General features: G+C 45.6%; 1 protein-coding gene across 4 annotated transcripts; it reads right to left on the reverse strand.

Moving 5' to 3' along the window:
• Window positions 1–374: 374 nt before the first annotated feature.
• On the reverse strand, window positions 375–27,810 carry EDA2R (ectodysplasin A2 receptor). Of its 4 annotated transcripts, none has more exons than XM_039364387.1 (8): window positions 27,711–27,810; window positions 21,573–21,657; window positions 20,237–20,353; window positions 19,397–19,575; window positions 17,820–17,905; window positions 16,397–16,555; window positions 6,516–6,653; window positions 375–4,893 (listed from the first exon to the last, which is right to left on the reverse strand). In XM_039364387.1, exons 2-8 carry the CDS (start codon window positions 21,618–21,620, stop codon window positions 4,349–4,351), a joined length of 1,272 nt encoding a protein of 423 aa, XP_039220321.1. In that variant the 5' UTR covers window positions 21,621–21,657; window positions 27,711–27,810; the 3' UTR covers window positions 375–4,348. The 4 variants fall into 4 exon arrangements, with proteins under 4 accessions (XP_039220321.1, XP_039220319.1, XP_039220320.1 ...); XM_039364385.1 differs by lacking the exon at window positions 27,711–27,810 and adding an exon at window positions 26,969–27,568; XM_039364386.1 differs by lacking the exon at window positions 27,711–27,810 and adding an exon at window positions 26,664–26,913.

A 27,810-nucleotide genomic window follows, 5' to 3' on the forward strand; every position in this document is an offset into this window, starting at 1 on the left:
CGAGCCGGGCAGCCGTTCAGGGCCCCGCGCAGTCCGTGCCGCCCAGGACGAGGCTAGAAAGCCCCCCCCCCGCTTCGCTAGGGCAGGTAGTCCTCGATTTACGACCACGATCGATGCCAACATTTTCATTGCTAAGCAAGGCAGATACTGGCATTTGCCCCACTTTACGACCTTTTTGCCACGTTAAACGAATCACATTGCCATTAAGCGAATCCGGCTACTTCCATTGACAGCTGGGAATCGCAGCTGATCAGACTTTGGTCCCCTGACCAGGGAATGCTGCTGCGAGCCTAAGTCACTGAAGGGTTTTCAATCGAGAACTACCTGCAAGATAGTTAATGTGAGACACAGCAGGGAAAGTGTTTACAGGAGACACACTTTTATTTCTTTCCACGCAAGTACAAAATGCTTCACATGGATAATTGTTTATATTCAAAATAAAGATTCCCCAAATCACTATTAAAATAGTGGCATTTAAAATGACAGGAAAATCAATGCAGAACTTCACATACAAAAAAATACATGAGGTACTTTCCCCTCAAAATAAATAAATGCAAAGAAGCAGGAACTCTGACTTCCCAAAGATGTCCCTACCTTTTCCCTGTTTTGGAAACAACTTCCTTTTAAAAATAAAAGTTTCCATCATCAGTTGAGGTTTATTAAAAATGAAAACTAAAACTAAGAATATATAAATCCCAATACTTTAAAATGCTTCTATTTCCAGCCTGGTAAGAATATTTTTGATAGTGTGAAAATAATACAACTCTTTTTAAACCTGAGCTCTGATATCCTTTGCCTGCCTACAGTTCTCCAGTGCTGTTGGCTGGGAAAAGCAAACACCAGGCACAAATTTTTAAGCTGTTCTGTGACTGAACTTTCAAAAATCTATTTATTCCAAAGCTATAAATCAACAATATTTTACTTTGTTAAAAACAAGCATTGAGAGTGAGATTAAAAAAAATGGTGGCCTCTTTTACAGGAGATTTTCAAAACAGGAAAAACAGATTTCATTCAGCAGTGATTCTTCCACTGTAGAGTTGCAAAACAAATTCTCATTGCTTAAAAAAACATTCACTTCTTAAGAGAGTCTGTATTTATCACTATAGTAGTCTTCTATACACTAATCATTTATACCCAATATAAAACAAAGTACAGAAAGTAGTTTTGAAATGCAATTGTTGTTTTTCACATTATTCAGGCAGGGCAGCTGGCAGTAAGATCTTCACAACTTTGTAGATTGCAGCACATTGATGCCAAGCAGAAACGCAAGGGCTGGTAATAACAGTGCAGCAATAAGATTCCTTTTGTACATGAATCTGAAGGATCCATTTCTATTTACAACATTTCTATTTGTACAAGATTAGAGGCTTCAGATGGTATCTGATGGCAACTTCCTCACATCGGTCTCCTTGACTCACAAAGAGTACACAGCCTAGTTTTGGATGAATTATTTTACATGGTGGTTGTAGACCACTCTGCACCCTCAGCCTCTGGTTAGATCTTACATAAATCAATCTACCAAGCAACTATAGAATGCTTTCAGGCGATCTCTATGCCTTAGGCATGTCAAACTGCTGGCCCACGGGCCGGATGCGTCATGCCAAGACCGCACCCACCCCATTGCCGGCAATGGGGAAAAAGTCACAATATGTTGCGTGACATCACACGACATCGCAAATTTGACATGCCTGCTATAACTCCTAAAAGGAATGGCCTCACCCCTGAATATGCGAGATGGTTCCTAAACTTAGGATAACATATAAAATACAAATGTGAGGCTTTAAGAGCAATTAATTAGAGATACACCAGGGTTATTATTCTGGTTAAAATAGAAGATGTATCTTTTCTAAACTTGCTTTAGCCAACAGAATGTCATTCACAAAATAATCACAACAAAATTTTCCAAAGAAAATTCCTATTCAATAATCATTAAAAATAACTTGTATATTTTGTAAGATCAGTGAAGTAAATCACTATAAGGACCCCTAAATGATAGGCTTATATTTGTGTTTACTCAAAGATTCCCATGACACTTGATCACACAAATGCAATGACAATGACAGCTGAATTTTGACAATCTGCTGCATATCTGCTTAATGACTGCAGAGAAGCCTGAATTTTTAGTTACCAACTGCAGTCTCATATAATCTATGAGAACCCAGTCAACCAATTCACCAATTGTGTCTGCATTTCAGGCAAATGTGGCAATGATGATGTAAGAAAGAGCAATTTAACTAACCCAAAGTCATTATAATTATTAAATGAGATGAGATATTGAAGCTTTATAGTCTATTACAAAAAAAGGTCTGTACCAGAGACTCTCTGAAATGTTACAGTAAAATTGCATTCATCAGAAGGAGTTCCTGTGGCAGTTCAAGTCAACAACCAGCAACAGCCACAGCATATTAGCTGAAAGAAAAGCCATACATTTGGCTGAGTACTTATTGTCTTAATAGTCAGGTCCAAAATACAATTGCCCCAATTGGCAATTCAAAGCCGTCCTGATCCCTCCTATCTTAAACCCACAATGACCACACAAAACGCTTTCAGCATATTATACAAGAAACACACCTTTCCATTTCTGATTGGCAGGAGATCCCCAGATACATCTTTATATTCGTGACAGAGTTATCATTACCAAGCCAGGATGGTGAACTGCTAGGGTGCCTCCAGGCTCAGATAATTAAATACTAACCATGTAGGAAACAATGTCCAGATCCAAGGAAGCCTGGTTAAGGATGACTCAATAAGGCAATCTTGGCCTGCTGCCTTCCTTCAGTGGTTTTCAAAACTACAGGCAGTCCCCATGGCTCCCAGCCTCCCCCCCCTTGCAACACAATGGCTTTGCTTTCAATGTGCACAAGACAGAAAGCAGGAACTTGTGAGTGTTCCAAAGGTGGTGACAGTGGGGGGGGGGGGGAGGAGAGAATGTTTAGGAGGCATACAAAAGCCAAAAGGTGTGAAACTGAGTAGTTTTGTCTCTTCCCAGCCTGAAAGCACAGTCCCGGTCATGTGATTTTCCTTTTAGCGACTGCTTTGCTGAGCAGCAGACTTGTCAGTCCCAATTAGGGTTATTAAGTCAGGACTATCTTTGTTTATATAGGGAACTGAATTCTGGAACTGACAACATAAAGATGGATTGTCAGATACATCCCTGAAATGACAAAGCCGCATCTGAGAAGGAAGGCGGGCATTTCAGACGGACCTTTTACCATGCACAAAGACAAGGAAAGAACACTGAATGAACTGCCAAACTACGAGTGGAGATACTCCTCTAGAACCAATGGAAAATACATAATACTCAGAGCTTCTGGATTTTAAAAAAATGTACAGTACCTTTTCTGCTACAACTCTATTCAAAGGGGAAACCAACAAGCGTGGTTAGAACCCTTTCCTGAAAGTGTCCAATAAAGAGGGAAGGGGCAGCGTTTGACGTTTGCTGAAGAGCTCAGCTCAGAAGGATCAAGGCAGATGTTGAAAACAGCCATGTTGAAATTATTATAAATGTCCAGAGCAAAAAGAACACCTCAAATCTACAGCAATGTAAGATAGTTTTTTCAGGGATTACTGGAATATTATAACTTCCCTCCATGCCCTGAAAATAAACCACATTTTTAACAATGAACAAAACAACCCACTTAAGTTCCACAGTTTTCAAGTACAGGAACTCCATTGTGAGGAGCCAAATGGTAACCAATGGGAGAAACCAGGAGATGGACATGGAGTGCTCGGAAGCTCTCCTCCGACTCTGCAACCTTCTTGCAAAGCTGATCAGAAGGTGAATTTCATGGAGAAATCAAGCAGACACATGATAGTCCAGGTCTCTCCTTGGATTTCTTTTCTCCCCTGATCCATAAGTAAACTCTTTTTGCTCTGTTTAAGATTTTACTCTAAGAGACAAGGCTTGGATGGGCCGTTCGGTTGTTACAAGTCTTCTCATAGACGAGTAGAAAACATTCTAGAGTCGGACATTATGGGCTGAAGTCCCAATAAATCAGTCACAAAGCCAAAAAGCATCAAAATGCTGAATCTTCTGCAGAGCTTTACGCTGAGAAGACAACAGGAAGACGTTCTTCCAAAACTGGCCTGGAAGTCAATAAGCTTTTGTAGTCTTGATGTCTGGCTCAGTGCCAGCCTTCTGCATCAGTCAGTGGGGATGGGCCGACCTCTTCAGTTTGGGGTGCGGCTGGATGGCATTAAAGAGAAGACAGCCTGACAATGCCACAAAATCCACATGGAAGGCAGAGTCTCTTTAGCTCGACCAATGTTGCCAGTGCCACAACATCCATGTGAAGAGTAGCAAGGGCTGAAGTGTACAAAAGAGAGGAGAGAGTGAAACTGTAAATATTCAACGTGGTGGCTGCTCCAGAGAAACACTGCTAGAGGAACTTTGCAGGAGTTCTCCACTTTCTAGTGTCGGGTTTTGGAAGGAGGAACACGGGACCGAAGCCGCTTCCAGAGAGAGCCCAGGCTGGGCTGCTGGACAGGCAGACCAGGGGGGCACTTCAGGTGACAGTGTCTGCTTGCCTGGGGTTTCGGTCTTGGCCGTCCCCTTCCCTGCCCAGGCAGAGAAGGCCTGCAGATCCAGCTCAGTGCATTCCACCGGGGTGTGAGGCCAGCAATGCTGTGATTCCCTGGCGCAGGAAGAGGGCTGGGCTGGGCCATCAGGGCCTCTGCTGCGGACCTCTCTGCACTCGGAAAAACCCCCAGGGAAGGAGTAGCTTTGGAGCCCAGAAGCCCCCATCACGGGCCGCGTCTCCAAGGGGCTCCTGGCTGGAGGGTTCTTGGAAGTGACTATCATCAGTCTGGACGAATCCATATCAGGCTGTGGATGGGGGAGGTGAGATCCAGAAACGTCCACACCTGGGATCAACTGAAGAGCTCTGACAGGGCCTGAAATCAGAAAAAACTAGTTAAGATTGCCGGTTTCTCCAATCCATTCAAATGAAGATGGAAAGTCCTACAACTGCTTGCTCAACTCATGGAAAAGGAAGGTCACAGCCACAAAAGACAGCCATGCAACACTTCAGATTTGAAAACAAAAAAGCAACCACGTCTTTCCTGGGATGGTGCAGCTGCCCCCCCCCCCAAGCATCTCTTTTGCCTTCAGGTTCAAAGTACGGCACTCCCTAAGCCTTGCAAAAAAATGAAAATGATCAGTTTCAATTGAAAATTGAAATTGATCAAAAGATATGATACCTATAACAAAGCGTTATGGAAAATAAAAACCACAAACGCATTGGGCAGGCAATTATAAAGCAGCTTGAAATCAACAAGTTCTTCATTTTTATTCTACAACCTTCACTGTTGATATCACAATACCTCCTGTTGTAAGCTGCCCAGTGGCGTTGGATACGAGATGGGTGGCAAATAATTGTCATATTAAATAAATAAAACACCCCAGAGGAGGAGGAAAGCCCCCTTTTCCTCTGACTAAAACGTCATCAGCCCAGAAGACCGACCACCTGAACAGCCCCCTGCTGGGCCCCTCCTTCTCTCCGGGCCAGAAGGACCCAATTCCACCCAGGAGGCTTCCGGAAGGCCAGAGGGAGCCAAAGGCAGACCTGAAACGGGGGCGAAACCTCCAAATATCTGAGGAGGCTGGAGAGCCCTCAGGAGGCCCATCGTTCCCCTTTGTTCCTCCTTAACAAGTAGTACAGAAGGCCCTTGACTTACGATCACAACTGAGCCCCAAATTTCTGTTGTTAAGTGAGACATTTGTTCACTAAGTTTTGCTCCATTTTATGACCTTTCTTACCACAGTTAAATGAATGACTGCAGTTGGTAAGTTAGTAATCCGGCTGTTACGAGAATTTGGCTTCCTCATTGACTTTGCTTGTCAAAAGGTCACAAAAGGGGGATCACAGGACCCTGGGACACTGCAACCGTCATAAGTATGTGTCAGTTGCCAAGCACCCAAATTATGATCTCGTGACCATGGGGATGCCACAACAGTCATGAGCGTGAAAAATGGTCATAAATTACTTTTTTCAGTGCCGTTGTAACTTTGAACAGTCACTAAATGAACTGTTGTAAGTTGAGGACTGCCTGTGATGTATAATGTTAAGAGGAGTGAATTATGTTTACACCTAATTAAGCTGAATCATAAAATGCAAAATATTTTGCACACAAGATGTGAACATGCTTGGCTTGTCTTCCATCCCAGCATGTCTGCAGATGTCCTAGTAAGCCTGGGCAGATGACAGTTTTGAACCTGTTCTGCAGATCAAAGCATTATCTCCCCTCCCCCTCTTATGGAATTGACATTTGAATTCCAAACATGGGAAGTGCCTTCTGAAGATGTGTGTGCTCCTCTTCCAACAAACAAAGGAGCATCAGGCTTCTATGCAAAGCGCTCGAGGACTCATTGTTGAGTCTCATAGAACATCTCCTCAAGGTTCACTGGGCGATTTTGTAGATTTCCAGCTCACAGCATGGTAAGGACACAAGAAAGAGGCTCTGAATGGACACAGACTTCATCTTGTTACTCTGTGAAAACCACGAGAGAAAGTCACCTTCTGTGGATCTGTAGGGAGACTTGAAGTTCTTGACGTCCAAGGAGCAAGCATCTGGCGGCAGTTCATGGAAACCAGTCAGCCCAGATGTCCGAAGTGTCCCTCTCTGACCAGAGACAGTCTGACTTTTCAAAAACACTTTAAAAACATACAGAGAAAGAGAAGAAGAAACATGAGTTTACACACCTTGCAAAAAAAATCTGTAGAGCTTTTTGGGATTGTTCATAACTGAATGACGTTTTATAAACATGCTTGTTGTTTTAATCTGTCCACTGAATGCCTATACTGTATATAGATAGATACACTTTCATAAAGATTTGTGCACAGGCCAGGATGGGAGGGAGTGGGGGAAAATCTCAGGGGTGCAGGGACAGGTCATGTAAGAGATATGCCAGCAAATGGGTTGGGCTGCTCTTGGGGAACACCCCATAGTTATATGGCTTCAATGGCACATTGCCAGATCTTTAAGGTTTTCAATTGTTGCTGGAGAATGCCAGGTCAGTCTATAACAAGGCTGCCTTCATCAAGGATGAGAGGGCCAACCTGGCATATATACCAAAAACTGGCTAGATCTGGAGGGCTGCTGGGACCAGATCTGGCTCAAGTTATCTGGGAAGAATTTGATCCCATTTGGCTTGAGGGAAATGGACAGGGTCCTTGCGCTGTTAGCTCAATCATCTCTGTATCATCCATCTCCCTCATGGATGTTCAGGGCTACCTGGGAAGGGACATGTGGTTGGGGTTTGGAGGTGATTAATTCTTCTTTGAAAAAGCAGACCTTCTGTCAAGGAGACAGCAGTTCGTCCCCTCAAGAAGCCATTGCTAGACTTCACTGTCCTGGACAACTTCCAACCATCCCTTTTTAGGAAAATTGTAGAGATGGTAATAGCACTGGAACTTCACAGCATCAACCTAGATCGGACGACCTGACTAGCGGTGACATGATAGCATTCCAATATTTGAGGGGCTGCCACAAAGATGAGGGATTAGGTGTCAACCTATTCTCCAAAGCACCAGAAGGCAGAAGAAGAATCAATGGATGGAAACTAACCAAGGAGAGAAGCAACCTCGAACTAAGGAGAAATTTCATGACAGTGAGAACTTGTGACCTCTACATGCGGCTGCCCTTGAACACACCTGGAAGATTCAGCTGGTACAGAATGTGGTGGTACAGCCCGTTAATGCCATTGGGTTTGGGCACATGCGGCTTCCAATGTGCTTTCAGGTGCCATTCAAGGTAGTTGTGGTTACCCTTAAAGCCAATGAAGTTCAAGATTCAAAATGGTTTCTGATGTTCTTCTTGAAAATGGTGCCTGCATGTTGTGGAAACTGACTTTCTTCTTTAGCTCAGCTTAAGAGCTTGCGCATCAGCCATTTCCTGATCTATGCCACTGTCAGCACTTACCCACATTTTGGATAATATAACTGAGTTCTTCTCCTTATTCCTGTTAGCAATAAGTTAGCAATTTGATTTCTGTATATGCCATTTGCTGATGTCCAAGTTTAGTTGTTTGAAGACAGTGCTAGCTATGAAGAAATCACTGGCCTGGCAAACTGCTAAATCAGTCTCTGCTTCCTTTCATTTCCCTAAGCCATAAAATCCAACTGAATTTTCATCTTTCATGTTTCCAGCTTTTGGCATTCCAGTCTCCAATCACAAGCAGCACATCTTCCTTGTACTGTATGTCCTGTTGAGTTCAACCTGAACTTAATCTTCTGCATCAGTGGCTGGAACATGAACTGGAAAGATCATCTGCAAAGTCTAATTGATATTATTCTGTCACTGCCTGCATTATAGACAACTAGTCTTCTGGCTGTCTTCTTCCTAATTAGAACAACAACTTTGTTTTCATGTCCTGAGTAATGAACTATGTAATCTTCTGACTGAAAGTGTCTGATCCAAGTCCATCTCAATTTGCCAATGCCTACTACAGTATCAATCTGTGGTTGTTTCATTTCATCTTTCACTGGGTTGAGCTTTTCCATGTTCATGCTTCAAATGCTCTCTTTTCTCAGGGTAATTCACATTTTCTTTTCCTGCATGGCAACATCAGCAACCAGATGTCACATGAACTTTAATCCAGTCAAGCCATAAGAACTATTAGTGCTCCTAAAGATCCTCAGCTCTTTTTCAGTAGCTTGTTGATATTTATTTATGCAGAAATACTGAACATTCAAAAGGATTTGCAAGCTCTTAAGCCCCACTGTATAAAATTGGCAGTCGCTCCCAAGGGTACAAGAGCAGAGCACTGTACTTTCCTGGCCTGAGTCTAAATAAACAGTGACGGAACAATACCTTGTGCCTGCCTGCTGTCAGTCACCTGAGGTCTCCTCAATTGTCTGAGGGCCTGCAAAGTTTCCTGTGACACATCTTGAAACGGGTGAAGCCCTCGCTTGCTCTCTCCTAGTGTGGCAATTCACAGCTGAGTCAACAGGGTGGATTTTAATGATGCCAGTTCTGGTGCTACCCGAAAGCTTCATGTCAAAAGCAGAAACTTCAGTTCTTCTTCCTCAAGTTTCTCTCCTAGTTGACAGAAATGTTTTGACTGCTCCAATTTGCATGGATTCTCCAGAACTGGATTCAAAGGCAGCCATCAGGAAGGGGGACTACGGGAGATCAGGGGCTGCATTTCTCCCTTGCCTCAGCTATTCTAGTTGGCATCTGTTATTGTGCAACACTGGGACAGATCTTCCAAAGTATCTGGGCTGCCTCGTTTCACCAGTTTAGCTCTCAGCAAGTCCTTCTCTAAGCTGGTCAATTAAAGCCCAATCATTCCATCTGACATCTCTGGCCAATAATTTTAAACTCAGTATGTACACCCATATTTGACTCTGACCTTGCTTGGTTTTCAGATGTTATGGTTGGTGATCCACCATCTCATGGGATCACTGAAACACCTATGAATCTTTGCATTAAGTTTTTATAATTGTTCAGCATGGGGTCATTGACCTAAATGAGGGCATAAGCCATCTGGCCATCTCTCGTTTCAGCAAATTCTGCACAAATGTCACTTTGCTGCAATCTGTGGGAAACCCACACTGAGTCATGAAGGTCTAGAATTGGCCTTGGTCTTCTCCAAACCTCTCCAGTGACCCCCCCCCCAGGGGAATGCAGAGGTACTGCCTGTGCTGCAGGCGGCTGTGGTAAATTCTCTCCCAACTGTTGGGTTTTGTCAGAATCCAATTATATTTCATCTTTAAATTATCAAATATAGAAACTCCCAATTCTGCCTTCTCTGGATTCTGCCATAAGAGGGAGAGAAGGGGGAGAACAAAGGGGCTTTATGGTCCTCACTTCCTTCTTTACACTTCAAAGAGCGGAATGCTGAATGTGTGTTTATTGTAACCTCGAAGCGTTAGCATACCAAAGGAGGGTAGTTGCCTTTCATGTAGTTATCTGAAGTCCCCATCCAGACGGAAGAAAGAAGAAAGGGGGTGGAATTGTGATACTTGAAACTATCACTGGAAGGGGGGTTGATTGGGTGGGACTACTGGGGAACCCCTTAAAACCTTGAATGGAAGAGCTTGAACCCCAAGTCCTGTCTAGCATGCCTGCAACCATTTTCTCTTAATAAAGGATTCCTGTTGGAAGAATTATTCCAAGAGTTCTGTCTTCTTAAGATGCAAAGTGGGGTGGGTCCTTACATTAGACAGGACTTGCAAAATTAATCCATCTGGAAGGGAGACCCTTGCCGGGGGATTTTGCAAAATATTTACCATGTCAGACAATGGAGAAAGAGAGGGGGAAAACTCCCTGGAAAGAGAGCCGCTGACCCAGTTGGAACCTTGCCAGATGTTGGGATCTGAGAGGTCAGATTCCTCGGGAGAAGAAGTGGTGGAGACACAGGACCACAAGCCTCGCTGGTCGATGAACGTTGGAAAGAAAAGTGAGTGGAGAAAGGAATCAAGAAAGGTGACCCTGAGACGGGGGACCAAGCAACCAGAATGGAAGCAGGAGATGGAGAAATCCCTGCACGCAAGTGAAGAGGGAGGAAGCTGGGTACCGTACTCAGACTGGATCCTAGAGAAAGCTATTGACCTGATGAAGAGAACTCTCAGCTCCCTAGGAGAGGAGAATACTGAGCCCTACGGCCGCCCCAGTTCCTGGAGCCACAAAGGGAGAGACACCGAGGGGGACGTGGAACCTGCAACCCCAGGGACATCTACTGATCCAGGAGCCCCCACCCCCTACCGGACCACAGATGGCAATCTGGACGGAAGACACTACCACCCACAACGGAGGCACCGATCCATTCCAAGACGTCCACCGTTGGAGGTGAAATTCAAAGGGGAGCCAACACGCTTGGGGTTTTTCCTAACCCAAGTCCTCAGCTACATGGAGGAATATGGGCAGGACATTCCCAGCGACAAAGCCCGCATCCGGATCGTGCAATCTGCCCTGGATGGACCAGCTGCGGATTGGGTAGTGAACTTGCATGACTCCAATGCCCCAGAACTCAGTAACTTCAACCGTTTCATGTCCTCTTTGAGAAGACGATTTGAAGACCCCCTGGCTGATCGCAAAGCCCGTGAAAGAATAACAACGATGAGGCAAGGCAAACGCCCAGTGGCCGAGTATACACAAGAATTCCGGGCCATTGCCAGCAAACTGAATTGGCCAGAAGACATCCTCCTTGGCCATTTCAAAGACGGACTAAACTATGATCTATATGATGCTTGCCTGCCCCGAGGGGACCCACATCGACTTGAGGAATGGTACGTCTTGGCAGAGGAAGCAGAGATTGACATATTGAAGAGGCACCGCCGAAGAAAACAATGGAGCCGCCCCCCGCCTGAGCTGACACACCAACCGGTGAAATCATCGGATACAGCCAAGAAGCAAATGGGGTGTTTCAAGTGCGGAAGAGAAGGGCATCGAGCTGTAGAATGCCGCTCAAAGGCCCCCCAGCACAACCCAGACAGATCCCCAATCAACAAACCCAGAGGGTATTCAGCTAAGCCAAAAGAAACAGCCATGAAAATGATGGAAATTGCAGAAACCCCCACCTCTGCTCACCAAGGGGAAAGAACTCCAGCCTACACCACAGGGACGGTGGATGCCTCAGATGACAGCTCGGAGGGCGAACCCCTGGTAAGTGGACGCATCACACCCATCTTCAAAACAGTGACTATATTAATCCCCCCCATGCCCGAAGCTGTGAAGGTGAAAGCCTTAATAGACTCTGGCTGCACCCGCTGCCTCATTAGCCCAACACTAGTGGGGAATCTGGGCATCCCATCCAGGAGACTGGAACAACCAATCTCATTTGGCCAGCTAGATGGATCCATAGCAGGGGGGGTGCCAGCTACCCTAGCCACTTTGCCAATACATCTCTCCCTGGGCAACCATGAAGAGGACTTAACGTTTGTGGTGACCCCAGGTATGGAATGCCCAATGATTCTAGGGATGGAATGGTTGAAAAAATGGAACCCCTGGGTAAATTGGAGGACGACAGAAATCAAATTCCCGAAGGGGGACCCTATGGACTTAAAACCCCAAGGGAGGCTACCAGAATCAAGAATAGAAAAAGCATCCATAGGAGAGGAAAAAGGATTAACAGAAATACCAGAGGAATATAGGGACCTTGCTGAAGTCTTCAGTGAGGAGAGGGCGAATGAGCTTCCCCCCCACCGACCCACAGACTGTACCATTGAATTCAAGCCTGGGGCAAAACTCCCGAAGCCCAGATTATACTCCATGAGCCCAAAGGAGAAGGAGGAAATGGAAAGATTTATAAAAAAAAACCTGGAGAGAGGTTTCATTGAGCCAGCCAAGCCTAAAGTGGCTGCCCCGGTCCTTTTTAGAGAGAAGAAGGATGGCTCTTTACGTTTATGCGTGGATTATAGGGCCCTGAATACAATCAGTGAAAGCAACCTATACCCGCTGCCCCTCATGAAAGACATGCTGTCACACCTATCGAAAGGGAAAATTTTTTCTAAACTAGACTTAAGGGAAGCTTACTATCGCGTGAGAATCAAGGAAGGGGACGAATGGAAGACTGCATTTAACTGCCCCATGGGGTGCTATCAATTCAAAGTCTTGCCATTTGGATTACAAGGGGGCCCTGCAGTCTTTATGCAATTAATCAATGACGTTCTAAGGGAGCACCTGTTTAAGGGGGTCCTTGTTTACTTGGACGACATTCTTATCTTTACTGAAACAAAAGAAGAACACGTCAAACTTGTCAGAGCGGTTTTAAAGAAGCTGCGAGCCGCTCACCTATATGCCAAACTCTCAAAATGCGAATTCCACCAGGAAAGGATAGACTACCTAGGCTATCGCATATCCCCACAGGGCATTGAAATGGACCCGGAGAAGGTCAAAGCAGTACTAGATTGGGCACCACCCCGCACAAGAAAGCAACTACAAAGTTTCCTGGGCTTTGCAAATTTTACCGCCAATTCATCCCCTCATTTGCACAGATAGCCTTGCCCCTCACTAACTTACTAAAAACGAAGGGAACATCCTCAGTAAAACCTAGCCAGCCACTAACATGGACAATGGAGTGCCAAGCAGCGTTTGAGAGACTAAAGAGACTTTTTTCTGCCGAACCAGTACTAAGGCACCCAGACATGGACAAGCCCTTCATAATACAGGCAGATGCAAGTGATGTGGCAGTGGGGCTGTGCTATTACAAGAAAATGATGATGCAGTATTGCAACCCTGTGCATATACATCCAAGAAACTCACGGAAACAGAACAGCGCTGGCCCGTATGGGAGAAGGAGGCTTATGGGATACGTTGGGCATTACTCACGTGGCGACAGTTCCTGGAAGGCAACAAAATCCCCTTCCAGGTGTGGACTGATCACAAAAATTTAGAAGCCCTGAAAACTTCCAGGAAACTCAATCCCAAACAAGCCCGCTGGTCCCAGCATTTTCACCAATTCCAATTTAAGCTCAAACATTTACCAGGAAGAAAGAACTTCCTGGCAGATGCACTATCTCGCATGCCCCAATATAACAGCGCACGAACCACAGACTCTAGACCAATAATGGCAGAGTCACAACTGGCAGCGCCAGTAACCACAAGAACCCAAGCCAAAATAAAACCACAACTGGACAGCCAAACTGGGATTGAATTCAGAAAAAGTTTGGAAACAGATGATTGGTTCCAGAAAAACAAACATGTGTGCACAATGAGAGACGGATTGCCTTGGGTAGGGGAAAAGTTATATATACCAACAACTCAAAGACTAACTTTCATGCACTTTGCCATGACACAAAATCAGCAGGGCATTTTGGATTTGTAAAAACTTTACACTTAATTAAACGGCAATTTTGGTGGCCATCAATAAAAAAGGACATAGAAAGTTATGTTGCCAGCTGCCCAACCTGTGCATCAGCAAAGAGGTTGCAAGGGAAATCGCCAGGGCTATTACAACCAGTGGCAAGTCCCTCAGCCCCCTGGAGGGAAATAGCCATGGATTTTATAGTGGAATTGCCAGAAAGCAATGGGAATACTGTTATCTGGACAGTCACGGACCTATTTTCCAAACAGGTGCACTTTATCCCTTGCCAAAAAATTCCCACTGCAAAGGCCTTAGCAAAACTTTTCATCCAGCACATTTACAGATTGCACGGGGCACCCCAACGCATCATCTCTGATAGGGGAGTGCAATTTACGTCTGCATTTTGGAAGGAATTTTTATCCCTCTTAGGGACCACTCAGGGATTGACATCTAGCCACCACCCTCAAGGAGATGGACAAGCGGAACGCTGCCAGTCGGTACTTGAGCAATATTTGAGATGTTTTTTAAATTTCCAACAGAGTGATTGGACGGACTTACTTCCTTTTGCAGAAGTTGCCTACAATAATGCAGTCCACTCCAGCACAGGCTACACTCCTTTTCAAATAGCCAACGGTCAAAGTTTCAACCCTATGCCAGAGTTAACCCCAAAAGAACCAACGATCCCTTCACTGAAAGAATGGATGGAAAACCTACAAAACACCTGGCCAATAGTCAGAAAATCACTAGATGAAGCTAGGCGGGCATACAAAGCACAAGCCGATAAAAAAAGGGTTGAGCCTACACCATTCATTATAGGAGAAATGGTGTACTTATCTACAAAATACCTAAAGTCCCTACAGCCCTGTAAAAAACTTGGACCAAAATATATAGGACCTTTTCCAATTAAAAGAATCATAAATCCAGTAACAGTAGAATTAGAATTACCCAAAAACCTCAGGCAAATACACCCAATTTTTCATTGCAGCTTGCTGAAAAGAGAGCATCAGTCACATCTATGGCCAAAAATCCCCCCACCACCACCTCCACTCATGGTGGAGGGTGAACAACACTTCGAAATAAAGGAAATCCTTGATTCTAGGAGATATCATGGAGCAACTCAGTACCTAGTTGCCTGGAAACACCTCCCTCCCTCACAAAATGAGTGGGTCCATAAATGTCATGTCAGAGCCCCGAAGCTATTGAAGAAGTTTCACACAGAGTATCCTAACAAGCCTGACTAAATTTTATACTTGTGTTTTCTTTCAGGTGGATCTCTCTTATTGTTAAGAGGGGCCGGATGTCAGAATCCAATTATATTTCATCTTTAAATTATCAAATATAGAAACTCCCAATTCTGCCTTCTCTGGATTCTGCCATAAGAGGGAGAGAAGGGGGAGAACAAAGGGGCTTTATGGCCCTCACTTCCTTCTTTACACTTCAAAGAGCGGAATGCTGAATGTGTGTTTATTGTAACCTCGAAGCGTTAGCATACCAAAGGAGGGTAGTTGCCTTTCATGTAGTTATCTGAAGTCCCCATCCAGACGGAAGAAAGAAGAAAGGGGGTGGAATTGTGATACTTGAAACTATCACTGGAAGGGGGGTTGATTGGGTGGGACTACTGGGGAACCCCTTAAAACCTTGAATGGAAGAGCTTGAACCCCAAGTCCTGTCTAGCATGCCTGCAACCATTTTCTCTTAATAAAGGATTCCTGTTGGAAGAATTATTCCAAGAGTTCTGTCTTCTTAAGATGCAAAGTGGGGTGGGTCCTTACAGGTTTGTTGCATTATGAAATTTTCCAAGTTCTTTTTAAATCTGCCTGTTGTTGATGTTGCAACAATGCTACACCAAGGTGCTCAGTGATACACCTTGAGGATCAGCGGCCATCTTGATCAGCACATGTGAGATTTTTCATCTTCTCTTGAAAGAGTACAGGGAGTCCTCTACTTACAATCAAAATAGCGTCCAACATTTCCATTGCTAGGCAAGGCTGTTGTTAAAATGAATTGTGCCCCATTTTATAAACTTTTTTGCCACAGTTGTTAAGTGAATCATTGCAACTGTTAAGTAATTATGTGGCTGTTAAGTGAATCTGGCTTTCTCCCACTGACTTTGCTTATTGGAAGCTGGCTGGAAAATGGGGATCCCCTGACCCTGGAACCCCGCGACTGTCATAAACGCAGGACGGTTGCGAAGCTGTGGAATGGTTGTAAGTTTGAGACCAGTCATAGGTCACTTTTTTCAGTGACACTGTAACTTAGAATGGTCACCAAGAGAATGATTGTAAGTTGAGAACACTTGCAAAATTTAGGCCAGCCCCATCAGTTGGACCAAACTTTTGTTGAGGCTGGTTGTCAGGAATCTGCCGGTCTGTTTGTCCGGTATCTCCTCCCCTCTTTTTATATTCCAGGGAATCATTTGCCTGAGCTGCTTCCAAATATTATCTCATTTCTCACGACTTAAAAATATGTTTCTGCCCCTTTTGCCTATGTGACATCCCTTGTGTGTTTCTGTCAAGCCATCTTCCTTACTCTGTGTGAGACTACTAAAAAGAATGTGGCTGAGACAGAGAAAACCCTGGCTGGAGAGAGACCCATTTCCCTTAGCAAGAGTAGGGAAAGGAGGGGCAACTGCAGACAGGGCCCACTCACCATGCTGGCACTGGCTCTTCCAGAACTGTTGGCAGTAGAGAACGGCGACCGTCAGAAGGACCAGCACCAGGAGCACCAGGGCACTGCTCGTGAGCACCACCAGAGCCGGGTCTTGGACAGGATCCGTGGAACTTTCTTCTAAGCCAATTCTAGAGAGGCCTACAAGATCAAAAACATCATTCAAAGCAGGAAGGAACAAGCTCCTGTTTTCTATTTGGTGGGCAACAAATCCCAGTTAGGAGCCTGTCTTGGGCCTGACAGGACGTGTGCTCCGTAATGCAGAATGGGACATTTCCATCTCCCAAGTGCAAAATGAGCTTTGCTACAAGCCCAACTGGATGTTCCAATTGCGCAGCAATTAGCAACTGCAGAAGTTCCCTTGCTGCACCTCTTCCTAACTTGCCGACCAGACAGGCCTGCTCTGCTCTTGTGAGTGCATCGCTACTACTACTTCGAGTCTTCCTAATTAGAGGACAGTGTAAAGCGAGAGTTAGCATGCCTTGCAATTGAACTGGAATATACTGGAAATTAAAATAAATGAAAGCATTTTGCCAGGGCAATGCTGATTCTGTTCAGACAGAAAATGTGTGCTTGGAACCTGGAATCACCATTGCAAACAAAGGAATAGATGTTTCTAGCCCTCTTGACCAGAACATCTCAAAATGCCTCTGGGTCTCAAAAGTTTTATAGGCAATGAAGTCAGGCAGCTTTGGTTGGGTTTTCTTCCTATCGATCAGGAGTCAGCACGGATAGGCTCTGCAGGGTTTCACATATTTCACAAGGCTAACAGGAGCAGGGTATTGCCAATGCATCATCTGCAGAATCAAACTCCCCGGATAGGCAATTTCATACACGGAGGCCGGGAGCGCGATGGCTCAGCACTTAAAGATGCTGAGCTTGTCAACTGGAAAGCGGACAGCCTGTGCCATGTGACAGGGTTGAGTTCCCATTACTTGCCCCAGCTCCTGCCCATCTAGCAGTTCGAAAGCATGCAAATGCGAGTAGATAAATAGGTACTACTATCGGTGGGAAGGTAACAGCGTTTTGTGCGCCTTGGCGTATAGTCATGCTGGTCACATGATCACAGAAGTGTCTTCGGACAAAGCTGGCTCCCTTGGCTAAGAAATGGAGATGAGCATCGGGCACGACTGGACAGGGGAAACCTTGACCTTGACCTACATGTAGGCAGGGAGCCTAAATATTTGGCAAGCCTCAATCTTACTGCCGTGTAGAACAGGCGTCTTCAAACTTAGCAACTTTAAGACTTGTGGATTTCAACTCCCAGAATTCCTCAGCCAGCCATGGAATTCTGGGAATCTTAAAGTTGCTACGTTTGGGGACCCTGGTATAGAACTCTGTGAGGAAGATGAGGCCTGAAGCAAAATACAGACAAGTAGCTCCTAGAAGCCTAGTTAGTACGTACACTGTTGTTCAGAGGATGGGGTCTGCTTTGTGCAGGGTACACATTCAAGGTCCTGGAATCCACCAATCTGAGTTTTACTGTAGAAGCTATAAAGAGGAAGAAAAATGGGCCATTATTTAATATGGGGGAGTTGTGGAGGGCTACTTACCAATTGAACAGGGGCAGAGAGCACCAAAGGCTTCCCAAAGTCTGCAAAGCCCATTACTCTTAGTTAACTACAGCCACATCCGGTACCTTGCTCCCTGCTGCACCGAGGACTTGGTTCATACCCCAAAATCATTTCCAGTACGCTGATTATCTAATCATGAAAGCAGCTCATAATCCATAACAAATTCAATTAAATAAAGCCAGTTCATATTTAATATACCAAAGAGCAGCCCAAAATGAACTGAATTAACAGGGAGGTGCCAAGATCAAGGTGCAGAGGAAATAAGTGAATAATTGGCTTTAACCCTGCTCCCATGTTCATCTGCTTTTCCTGAGCTCAACCAGTCCTCAGCATGCAAATGTTACTCCTTGGAACAAGGATCTTAGGCATGTGGAAAAGCAGGATTACGAGCAGCCCACAGAATGAACTAACCACTTTCTGAACATAGCATGGATTTCCTGATTTGATACTGCTGCCCCACAAATCTGATGATTTTATTTATTCATTCTTCAAATCTACACTCCACTTTTCTTTCAGGATGCAATATTCCTTTCCTCTTGTTTTTCCCCACAAAAAAACAAAGTTTTGCTTCTGGCTGGGCTGAGAATGATGACTAAAAAGTCACTCAGGCTGAACTCGAATCTGAGTCTCCCCTGAGTCAGTCTAGTCTCTCAGAAATTAAAAATAGTTATAGTGCTACATTTATGAACTGCTCAAGCTCTGCAGGGCAGGGGATGTTCCTGTGAGGGACAAGGGAGGAACACCAACAGGAGAGCCAAGACTAGCCATTCCCAGCAAGGTCACCCAGTTGTGAAGACGATTCCAACTGGGCTGGCAAGACACTGGAGGCAAATGTGACAATTGTCAAGTGCAAGGGAGGAGACAATGAGAAACCACAACAAGGAAAGTTTGCCAAGAAAATCATGGGGTTAAATAAAACAAAGTGATTGGCAATATTGTGTCAGGCCCCTCGTATCAGATGGTACTCAACATGCTACTGAAAATTTGGAGTAATGATCATGTTTATATTATTATTAAACTGAAGCCTCTGGGAAAATATGGTTGCTGGCTGCTCATCAGGCTAAAGAAGTTTACCAAGGGATTTCCAAAGTTTGGACTCTTTCGGTCAACTCCAGACAGATTGTGTACAAATGGGAGCAATTCGACACCACTGTGAACAGCAATCATGATCACACTAAACACAAGGGGTATAATAAGCTGAGAGATCTCAAAGAACCCAGTCCATCTTTCCCTCATAGGATTTGATTTTCTTGGTGATGCTCTTAAAAAAGTAATTTTATAGGGTAACTTACTCAAGCATCCTGTCACAACCACAAATGGACTTTCAATAGCTGCCCAATCCTGCATTTACCATTTGAGCTCTTGCTTTGGTCAAAGGCCCCTGTGCTGTGGCGCTGGAGAGCCTTACCCGGGGAAGCAGCCTCCACAGGTGGCATCGGAGGTTGCACTGCAGTTGGACTTCTGGGCCCGGTTAATCAGTGTGCAGGAGACACAGGACTTGCAGCCGTGCACTCCCCAGCTGTCCTTGAACCTCCTGGGCTGGCATGGGCTGCACTCAGCCCCTCTTCCTTCCCCATAGCCACACTCCTGCAAGAGAGACGCACCCCATGACTGTTATCCTGGCTAGGGGTACAGAAAAATCACAGCAGAGAGGGAGAGAACGGGTTTCTGTGAAGGAGCTTTTATAGAGGAAACGCCACAAAACACCTTTCAGAGTGACAATCTTCCACCTATTCCAATAAGGGTAATTTAGCACCAACATTCTCACAAAATATGTTCATGATTACAATCTGTCTAGCACGCTCTTCACAGCTGTCTTTTCACCTGGCTAAAAGAAGCCCACCTGCACATCTGCCACTCTTACTGTATTCTCAGCAAACACAACATCTAAGCCAGCTTTAAAGCGAAAGAATTTGGGGGTGGGAGGAAATGGTCTTTTTTCAGGTAAATATAATATATATATTTCTGGAGAAAGAGATTATGGAAAGACAGGACGGGGGCTTATCCCACAGACTAAAAATGTCAGAGAAGAATGTTTGATTCTAAAGTGCATGCCAATTTGGAAAAAAGGAAAAAGTGGAGCAACAGTTTAATTTTTAAAACGCCTGACTGATTTAATTTGAAATAAATTGGCTTAAGTTGAAGACTACAGACATAAACGGCTATGGGAGACTCAAAGAGTTTCCTATGCAAATTCCATTGGGTCACAAATGTCTGAAAAGGCACAATAAGTACATCTTCACATTACCTTGGAAAGTTCGAATCCCGGGCCACACTCCTTGCAGGGGCTGCATTTGCCGTGATTGTCCAGGTATTCACTCTCTCGACATTCCACGGGGTTTGCCATGGACTGGGACGCGAGAGCCTGGTGGGAAACACACCTTCAGAGCCAGCGTGACATGGCACCTCAACTAACTAGGAAGAGCACCATCTCCCAAATAACCCTTCCAATAACACAAGAGACTGAGCAAAGTGGAATTCGACGGCATTCATCCAGAATTCCTGATAAACTCCAGGAGGCGCGCATGGAATTGGATCAGCAAATTCCTCTCTGAATGTATTTTCCAACGGCTGCCTGCCACCAGACTTCAAAAAAGCTAAAATAATATCACTTCTAAAGCCTGGCAAACCACAAGACAGAGTTGAAAGCTACCACCCAGTTGCCCTTTTGAGCTCCTGCTTCAAACTCCTGGAAAGATTAATTATAAACAGGATAGGTCCCATAATAGATGAACATCTGCCTGTGGAATAAGCCAGCTTCCGACAAGACCGGAGTGACGTAGAATAGATGATGTGTTAAACCTAACAGGCTGCATGAAATCCGGATTCCAACAAGGCCTCCCAACCACGGCTGCGTTCATAGACCGAAGTGCAGCATATGACAGTTTGGAAGGACGGGTTATACAGTTGTACAAACTATGCCATATTATCCCCTGCAACAATCTCTATCAACTAATTAATAATATGCTGAGTGATAGGTCCTTTCGGCTAATGGGGAACAACATAAGTAAGATAATTTTACCCTCTGGAAAAAAATATAGTTGCCCCTAAAAGCAGTTTTAAGTAAAAGATGGTCCCTGGTGGTGGAAGGAGAGCTCAGAATCTAAATCAGCCCAGGAAACCCGGGCAGAGAACGGAGGGTCCTTGGCACCTGAACCCGAAGGCACAGCCACCGGTTTTGGTACAATGATTTCCTCAAGCCCCACTTCTGCTTGCTGACAAACAATTGTGCGCTTTTCAAGAGGAACAGGATTTGCATCGAGTCTTTCTGAAGTTGAACAGAAGAGGGAGGCTTCACCACCCTTGCAGTGCTGAAGTGGAGCAAGGTAGGCTCAGGTGCTGCCAAGGGGCAGTCCCAACCCTTACCCAGGTAGCTGTGGGCAAGTCAAGGGCAACCCGGATGTAACACATCATCACGCAAAGACTGCGGCTTCCTTGCCTGCATCAGACAGAGGGATTCAAGTCCCAACAGTGGCATTTGCAGCATAACGTTGCTGGGAGCATCACCATTTTGGTTTGCCATAGATCCCATTTTTCCACAGCTTCAGTCGGTGACTTGTCTTATCCCCAGGGCTGACTCTTACCTCGGCCACGATGATCAGCGTAAGACGCAGCGCAGCTCCCTTCTCCATGTTGAACTGCTCCGTTCGCTGCTATCTGGAATACAAGCTACACAGACATAAAAACCATGGGTATCTCCCCAAAGCCCCCTTTCTTCTCCTCCAACACAGGATAAATCTCTTCAGTTTCAAGACAGTGTTTCATTTCCTCAGAAAAGGTCACAAGCGCCCCTGAGCCCTGCTGAGGAATTGTGGGGGAACAGCAGGAAATCCCCGGGGCTTTGGGCTGACGTGAGATGGGCAGAAGGCAGCAGCAACAGCAAAGCTCTTTGGCCACACAGCCCAGGAAAGGTTCAGAGGAGACCTTCCCTGTGAATACTGAAGCCACCTGGATGGCAAAAGGACACAGTAATCGCCCAGAGTCATACAACAGCGAGAGGGTGGAGGATAAATTTAACAAACAAAGATATAATAAAAAGGCAACTTAGCTTACAGTTTGTAGGAGACTTAAAAACAAAACAGATACAAAGAGGGGTTATGCTAATAATCCTTGCTCAGGATTGAGTTACAGGTAGTCCTTGACTTATAACAACTGAGACCAGAATTTACATGACTAAGCAAGGCAGTTATTAAGTGAGCCATGCTCAATTTTATGACTTTTTTGCCATGGTTGTTAAGCAAGTCACTACAGTTGTTCAGTGACTCACGCAGCTGTTGAGTACTGACTTTGCTTGTCTGAAGCCCCCTGGAAGGTTTCAAACAGCAACTGTGGGACCCCGGGAAGCGGCAACCGTTGTAAAGGCACACCAGTTATCAAGCACCCAAATGTTGTGACTAGGGAAATGCTGTGATGCTTGTAAGTGTGAGGACCAAGTTATGTCTCTTTTTTCAGTGCTGTTGTAACATTAAACTGTCACTAAATGAATGGCTGTAAGTTCAGGATATCTGCATTAAGCCCATTCAAGCAGAAATGTGTCATACTGACAACTGCTAAATCTAAATACAATTTTAATGAGATTGTGTCTATTATACCAGATCGCTATTTCTCCATGTGTGATTGAGGATCTTCACACAAGACCTCCCAGGAATCTGTGAAATTGAAATTATTTGCCAGCCTATGTTGAAAATAATACACCATTAAAATTCCACCAAACACTCAGGTGGCAGCAGAGGAACCGCCAGCCCTGCCCGGCCCCATCTGAGCACGCGAGGCTGATTGGGCAGGGCCTGGGGGGACGGCACAGTGAATGGTGGACCACAGACTGGCTGGCTCTGGCGTTGGGAGCAGTGCCTGGCCAGCCCCTGGGGAGGCAGCTGGTGGCCAGCTGGCACTTGGCCACTCTGGAAACAGGAGGGCGGTTGGCTGGGCCACCCATTTCTGGGGGAACTGGCCGTGGAAGAAGAGCCCTGGCTGATGGGAGGACTTGGGGGATGGCAGCAGCAGAAACAGGCAGGGGCAGGGAGCTGACCCTTGTCCAGCAGCCACCTTGCTCATCCCTGCTTCTTGTGGGACCCCGGACTTGGCAAGACTGCTTTGAGTTGATCAGGGTGCCTGATCACCTGAAGGGAGGCTGGGAATGGCAAGGATTTTGTAGGTTTTGGACTGTTTTGTGGCAGTGCGGCTGTCAGGGTTCCGACAGATGAAACTCTTCAAAGAACTTCGAGACATTGTTTACCTTAAAGCAGTGGTTCTCAACCTTTTTAATGCCGCGACCCCCAACCGGTCGTAAGTCGAGGACTACTCAACTGGTGCAGCACCATTTGCAGAATGGGACTTTTGGCGGGCTCAGCAGGGCAGAGACAGCCTGGACAATTCCTATTGGCTTTGGAAAGCCAATAGAATTAGACTCTATTCAAGAGTCTGTTCTATTGGCTTTCAAAAGCCAATAGAATAAAAGGGATAGCACAGCTAAGGAAAAGGGGAAAAAAATGGCGGACTGCATTGTTTGGCGACCCCTGTGAAATGGTCCTTCGACCCCAAATGGGGTCCCGACCCACAGGTTGAGAACCACTGCCTTAAAGGATCTTTATTCAAGAAGCATAGTATCAGCACTATTGAAGCCAAAAACTGGATTCCCCTCCCCTGAGCACATAGCATCAAAGCACAATTCCCTCCTCCAATTAACAGTCATAAATCACATTCTCCAATTAGTTTGAAAAGCAGGCTTTCCCTCCAGTTCTCCAGTCCACCAATTCTTATCATCTCTTATTTCAATAACCTTGCTTTACACACTAGGTTCAGTATTATTATGTCTAGCTAAACTCTCATGCACATTCTTCCCCCCAGCATCATCTAACTCTAACTCTAAGAGTAAAACATAAGAAGAAAATGGTTGCATCTCCATCTGTTGTCAAAGCAAAAACATCCGAGGTTAGCAGCGTTGACAGAAGCCTTCAGGATAAGCCAATATTTGGAAGATCTACAGCGAAACTCCAGGAAACTCAATATTTTCCAAATAATGAAAGCATGCCTGGCAAAGATCCATTTAGAGTGTAACCACTAAGTTTTAATGTAACAAAATGTAGGAAAAGTTCATTGACTTGCGGCTAATCTTGAGAAACTATCACTTGTTGAGTTTTGATGTAGTATCAAAAAAGAATATCCACAATTATCCGAGAAGGCTGTCAACATATACAGTACTTGTCCCTTTTCCAAATACATATAAGTGTGAAGCTGCATTTTCTTCATATAGTTCAACAAAAACTACATTTCTCAGTAGATTAAATCCAACTGTCTTCTATTATGCCAGATATTGAAAATATTTGCAAAAATGTCACTCTTCCTAATCTTTTTATTGTTAAAAATAGTTTTTAATGAATTTTTATATTAACATCTACTAGTTTAATATTGTTATTTTTACATTTCAATAAATGTTCTACAAATGGGTCAATTGTAATTTTTAATAAGGAAAATATTGCTACATATCTCATATAAACAGAAGCTTTTGTGAGTCCTCTATAATTTTTAAAAGTGGAAAGGGATCTTTGAAAACAAAAAGTTTAAGAAATACTGCACTAGATTACTGCAGAGGTCTCCAAACTTGGCAACTTGTGGACTTCGACTCTCAGAATTCCCCAGCCAGTTTTACCAAAGATGCTTTTTCTGTTTCAGACTCTACCAGTACTTATAACCAATACACCATTTAAACAAGGGCAGATGGACATCTCTAAATTTATATGGCAATGGAAAAGCTCAAGAATTGGATACAAATTATTGCAAGATGCTAAGGAAAGGGAGGTTTGGGTTTACCCAATTTGAAATTATACTTTGATACTTGTTGTTTGGTCTGGCTAAGAGTGGATGACTCTCCAAGATAAGAGGTTACTTAAGATTCAGATTAAAAATTAACATTCAGATGGCTTGCCTATTTATTGTATGATAAATGTTGATTTCAACAACCACTTTGTTTATTGAATTGGAATAAATATAAAGTAAGGTTCTCTGCAAATATGCTCCTTTGGGTGTCACCCCAGGAACCTTTTTTAAGAAAAGGAATAGTGGTGAGGCCAGACAGCTGGACTTAGGGTCAAATAATATTTTTCATTTATGGTAACCCTATACTCAAATCTAAAGAGGAGTTCGAATTAGAAGGATGTGTTTGTCATTAGTTTACACATTAGCCTATTGAAAGAAAGATTTCAAATAGATAAAAAGCTATGAATTTGATTTTCTAAGAAATGAATTGGAAATTCTATTGCTAAAGTTTATACGTTGCTATTGAAACTGAACTTGGAGAAAGAGCATGTAAAGCAGGCATGTCAAACTCGCGATGTCATGTGATGTAACGGGACTTTTTCCCCACTGCCGGCAATGAGGTGGGCGCGGTTTCGGTGTGAGAGGCATCTGACCCGCGGGCTGGCAGTTTGCCACGCCTGATGTAAAGCATGGGCAAAGAGCTTGGATATGATATAATGCCTGAACAATAGAAAAACATGTGCATGAAATATTTAAAATTTACATTAAATTATATTTAAAAGAAAATTTTTATAAGATAATGTACCATTGGTATCTTAACAGTGGACCAATTGTCAAGAATGTATAAAAGTATTTCAAGTAAATGTTGGAAATGTAAATGTATAAAGAAGGAACTTTTTACCATTTATGGTGGACATGTGATAAAGCAAAGAAATAATTGGAGTAGGATTCACATCTTAATACAGAGGATTCTGAAAGTGTAATTAAAGCTAAACCTAGAGAGTTTTCTTTTGGATTTAATGGATAAAGAATTGAAAAAAACCCTAGAACTTTAATGATAATATTTGCTGGCAACAGCAAGACTCTATGCACAAAAATGAAAGGATACTTTCTGAATCTCATAATGGATCAATGGCTGCAAACGTTGATGGTGTTAGCAGAAATGGCTAAAATGACTGTTTTAATTAAAGAAAAGAACACAAATAATTTTGTTTTTACTTGGAAACCACTTTTGGACTTTGTGCACAAAGTGAAAAAAATGAAACTCTGTTTTTGGGTTTTGCTGATTAGATGGGCTTGTTGTAATACCACAGTATTATGTAAACTTAAAAAGTTGAGGTTGTTATGTTATTATCTTATTCTATTGCGCCAAAAGGAATCCAAAGTCAATGCTTTCTTCTTCTTTTTCTCTTTACCTTACACTTTTTCCTCCCCCATTTTCCCATTTCTTTAGATTTTGTTTTTGGATAAACTAATAAAAAAAATATCAAGCCAGGAAAAATGCAGAAAGACCCCCCCCCCCGGACACCTGGGAGGAAGCCGCTCTGCCCCAGCAGAGTCCGTGGACGCGCAGGGGGCGTCGCGCGAGCTCCAATTAACAGTCCCGGATCAAGGGGGGGGACCCGCCGCTCGCAACGGCTCCGGGACGGCGGGAGCTGCGCTGCAAAATCCGGCGGCCCCCCCATCCCCCCTTCCTTTCGCCTCTTCCGCCAAGGTGGAAGCGGAGGGAAAACCCGCTCACCCCCTCCGAAAAGCGCAGGCATTCGCCCGCGGCCCCCCCGTGGACGGGGGCTTTGGAGCCTGTTTAACAAATGCACCTCGACGCCCGTCCCAAGTGCGAGGCTCTGGGCGACTTGAGCCTTGGAAGCAAAGTAAAAAAGCCCGACCGACCCAAGGAAAAAAATGTACTATTACGTTACCCTCCTTGGTGCAACATCATCACAGTATCAACACTATGCAACGTTATGAATTCAGCCAGGTTCCTTCGGGACCGTCCAGGCGCCGCCCAACCGGGCCGGGGCTGCCCGGCGCACCTTGCACCGACCCGGCACCCGCTCCGGCTCCGCTCTGCAGCCGCGCGCCCGTCCGGGGAGCCCGCCAGCCAGCCGGCAACTCTGCGCCACGGACGCGGCTTTCCTTCGCCGGCCGGGACTCGCCCGGGAAGGAGCCGCGCAGACCCTCCCGGCGCCTCCGCCCGCGCTCCCGCCCGCCCGCGGCCACTCACCGACCCGGCCCCGGCCGGGAGGCGACGCGCGGCCTCGGCTCCGCTTCTCGCTCAGCCAGCGAGAGCAGCCCCGTCGCCCGCGCGGAGCCAGGGACGTGTCCGGACTTGCCCGCCGCCGCCGCCGCTCGCCCGGCCCAGCCAGGAGGGAGGGAGGGGCGGCCCGGCTCACACGGCTCCCTCGGCGGGCGCGGGGGAGGCGGAGGGCGCCGGGGAAGCCCGCGATCCCCCGCCCGACGCTGTCGGGTCAGCGGAGCGGACGCGGCGCCTCCCGGCCTCGGCGGGGGCAGCCGTTGGGAGGCTCCGCAGCGCAGAGGGTCGGCCGGAGGGGGAGCGCCTCTTCACCGCAGGCCAGACCCGCTCCGCCCGCCCAGTCCCGGCCGGTGGGCGAGCGCAGGCGGGCAGCCCTGCGCGGAATCCCCGGGCGGGCGCAGCTCCGGCCGCCTCTGCTCTGAGCGTTCGCGGCAGGCAGAGGAGCCCTTCCAGCCCCGGCAGAAGCTCTCCCTCCGCTTCAGCTGCATAATTTCCCGGGCAAGCCTTCTCCGCGTCCCCGGTGGAAGCCGGCGGGAGGCTCCGGGGCCAGGCGCGTCTCCCAGAAGCGGGGCGAATCCCGCGGCCGTCTCGCCCGTCCGCCTCCCGCCTTCTCCCTCGGGGCCTCCCCGCGCAAGACTCGGGAAAAAGGACCGAAGAGCAAAGCGGGCTCGACCGCATCCTGAGCAAAGCGCTCGTTTTCACCGCCCTTTACCTTGGATACCGCCTAGCAAAAGGACACAAAGCAAAACCTTCAAATTTTCTTCCCAATTCGGCATTGAACTTCCCTATAAATTCACTCCGGTCTCTTGAAA

This window comes from Crotalus tigris, unplaced genomic scaffold (genome assembly GCF_016545835.1).
Source record: "Crotalus tigris isolate CLP2741 ecotype Arizona unplaced genomic scaffold, ASM1654583v1 scf7180000019754.1282937, whole genome shotgun sequence".
NCBI classification, from domain to species: domain Eukaryota; kingdom Metazoa; phylum Chordata; class Lepidosauria; order Squamata; family Viperidae; genus Crotalus; species Crotalus tigris.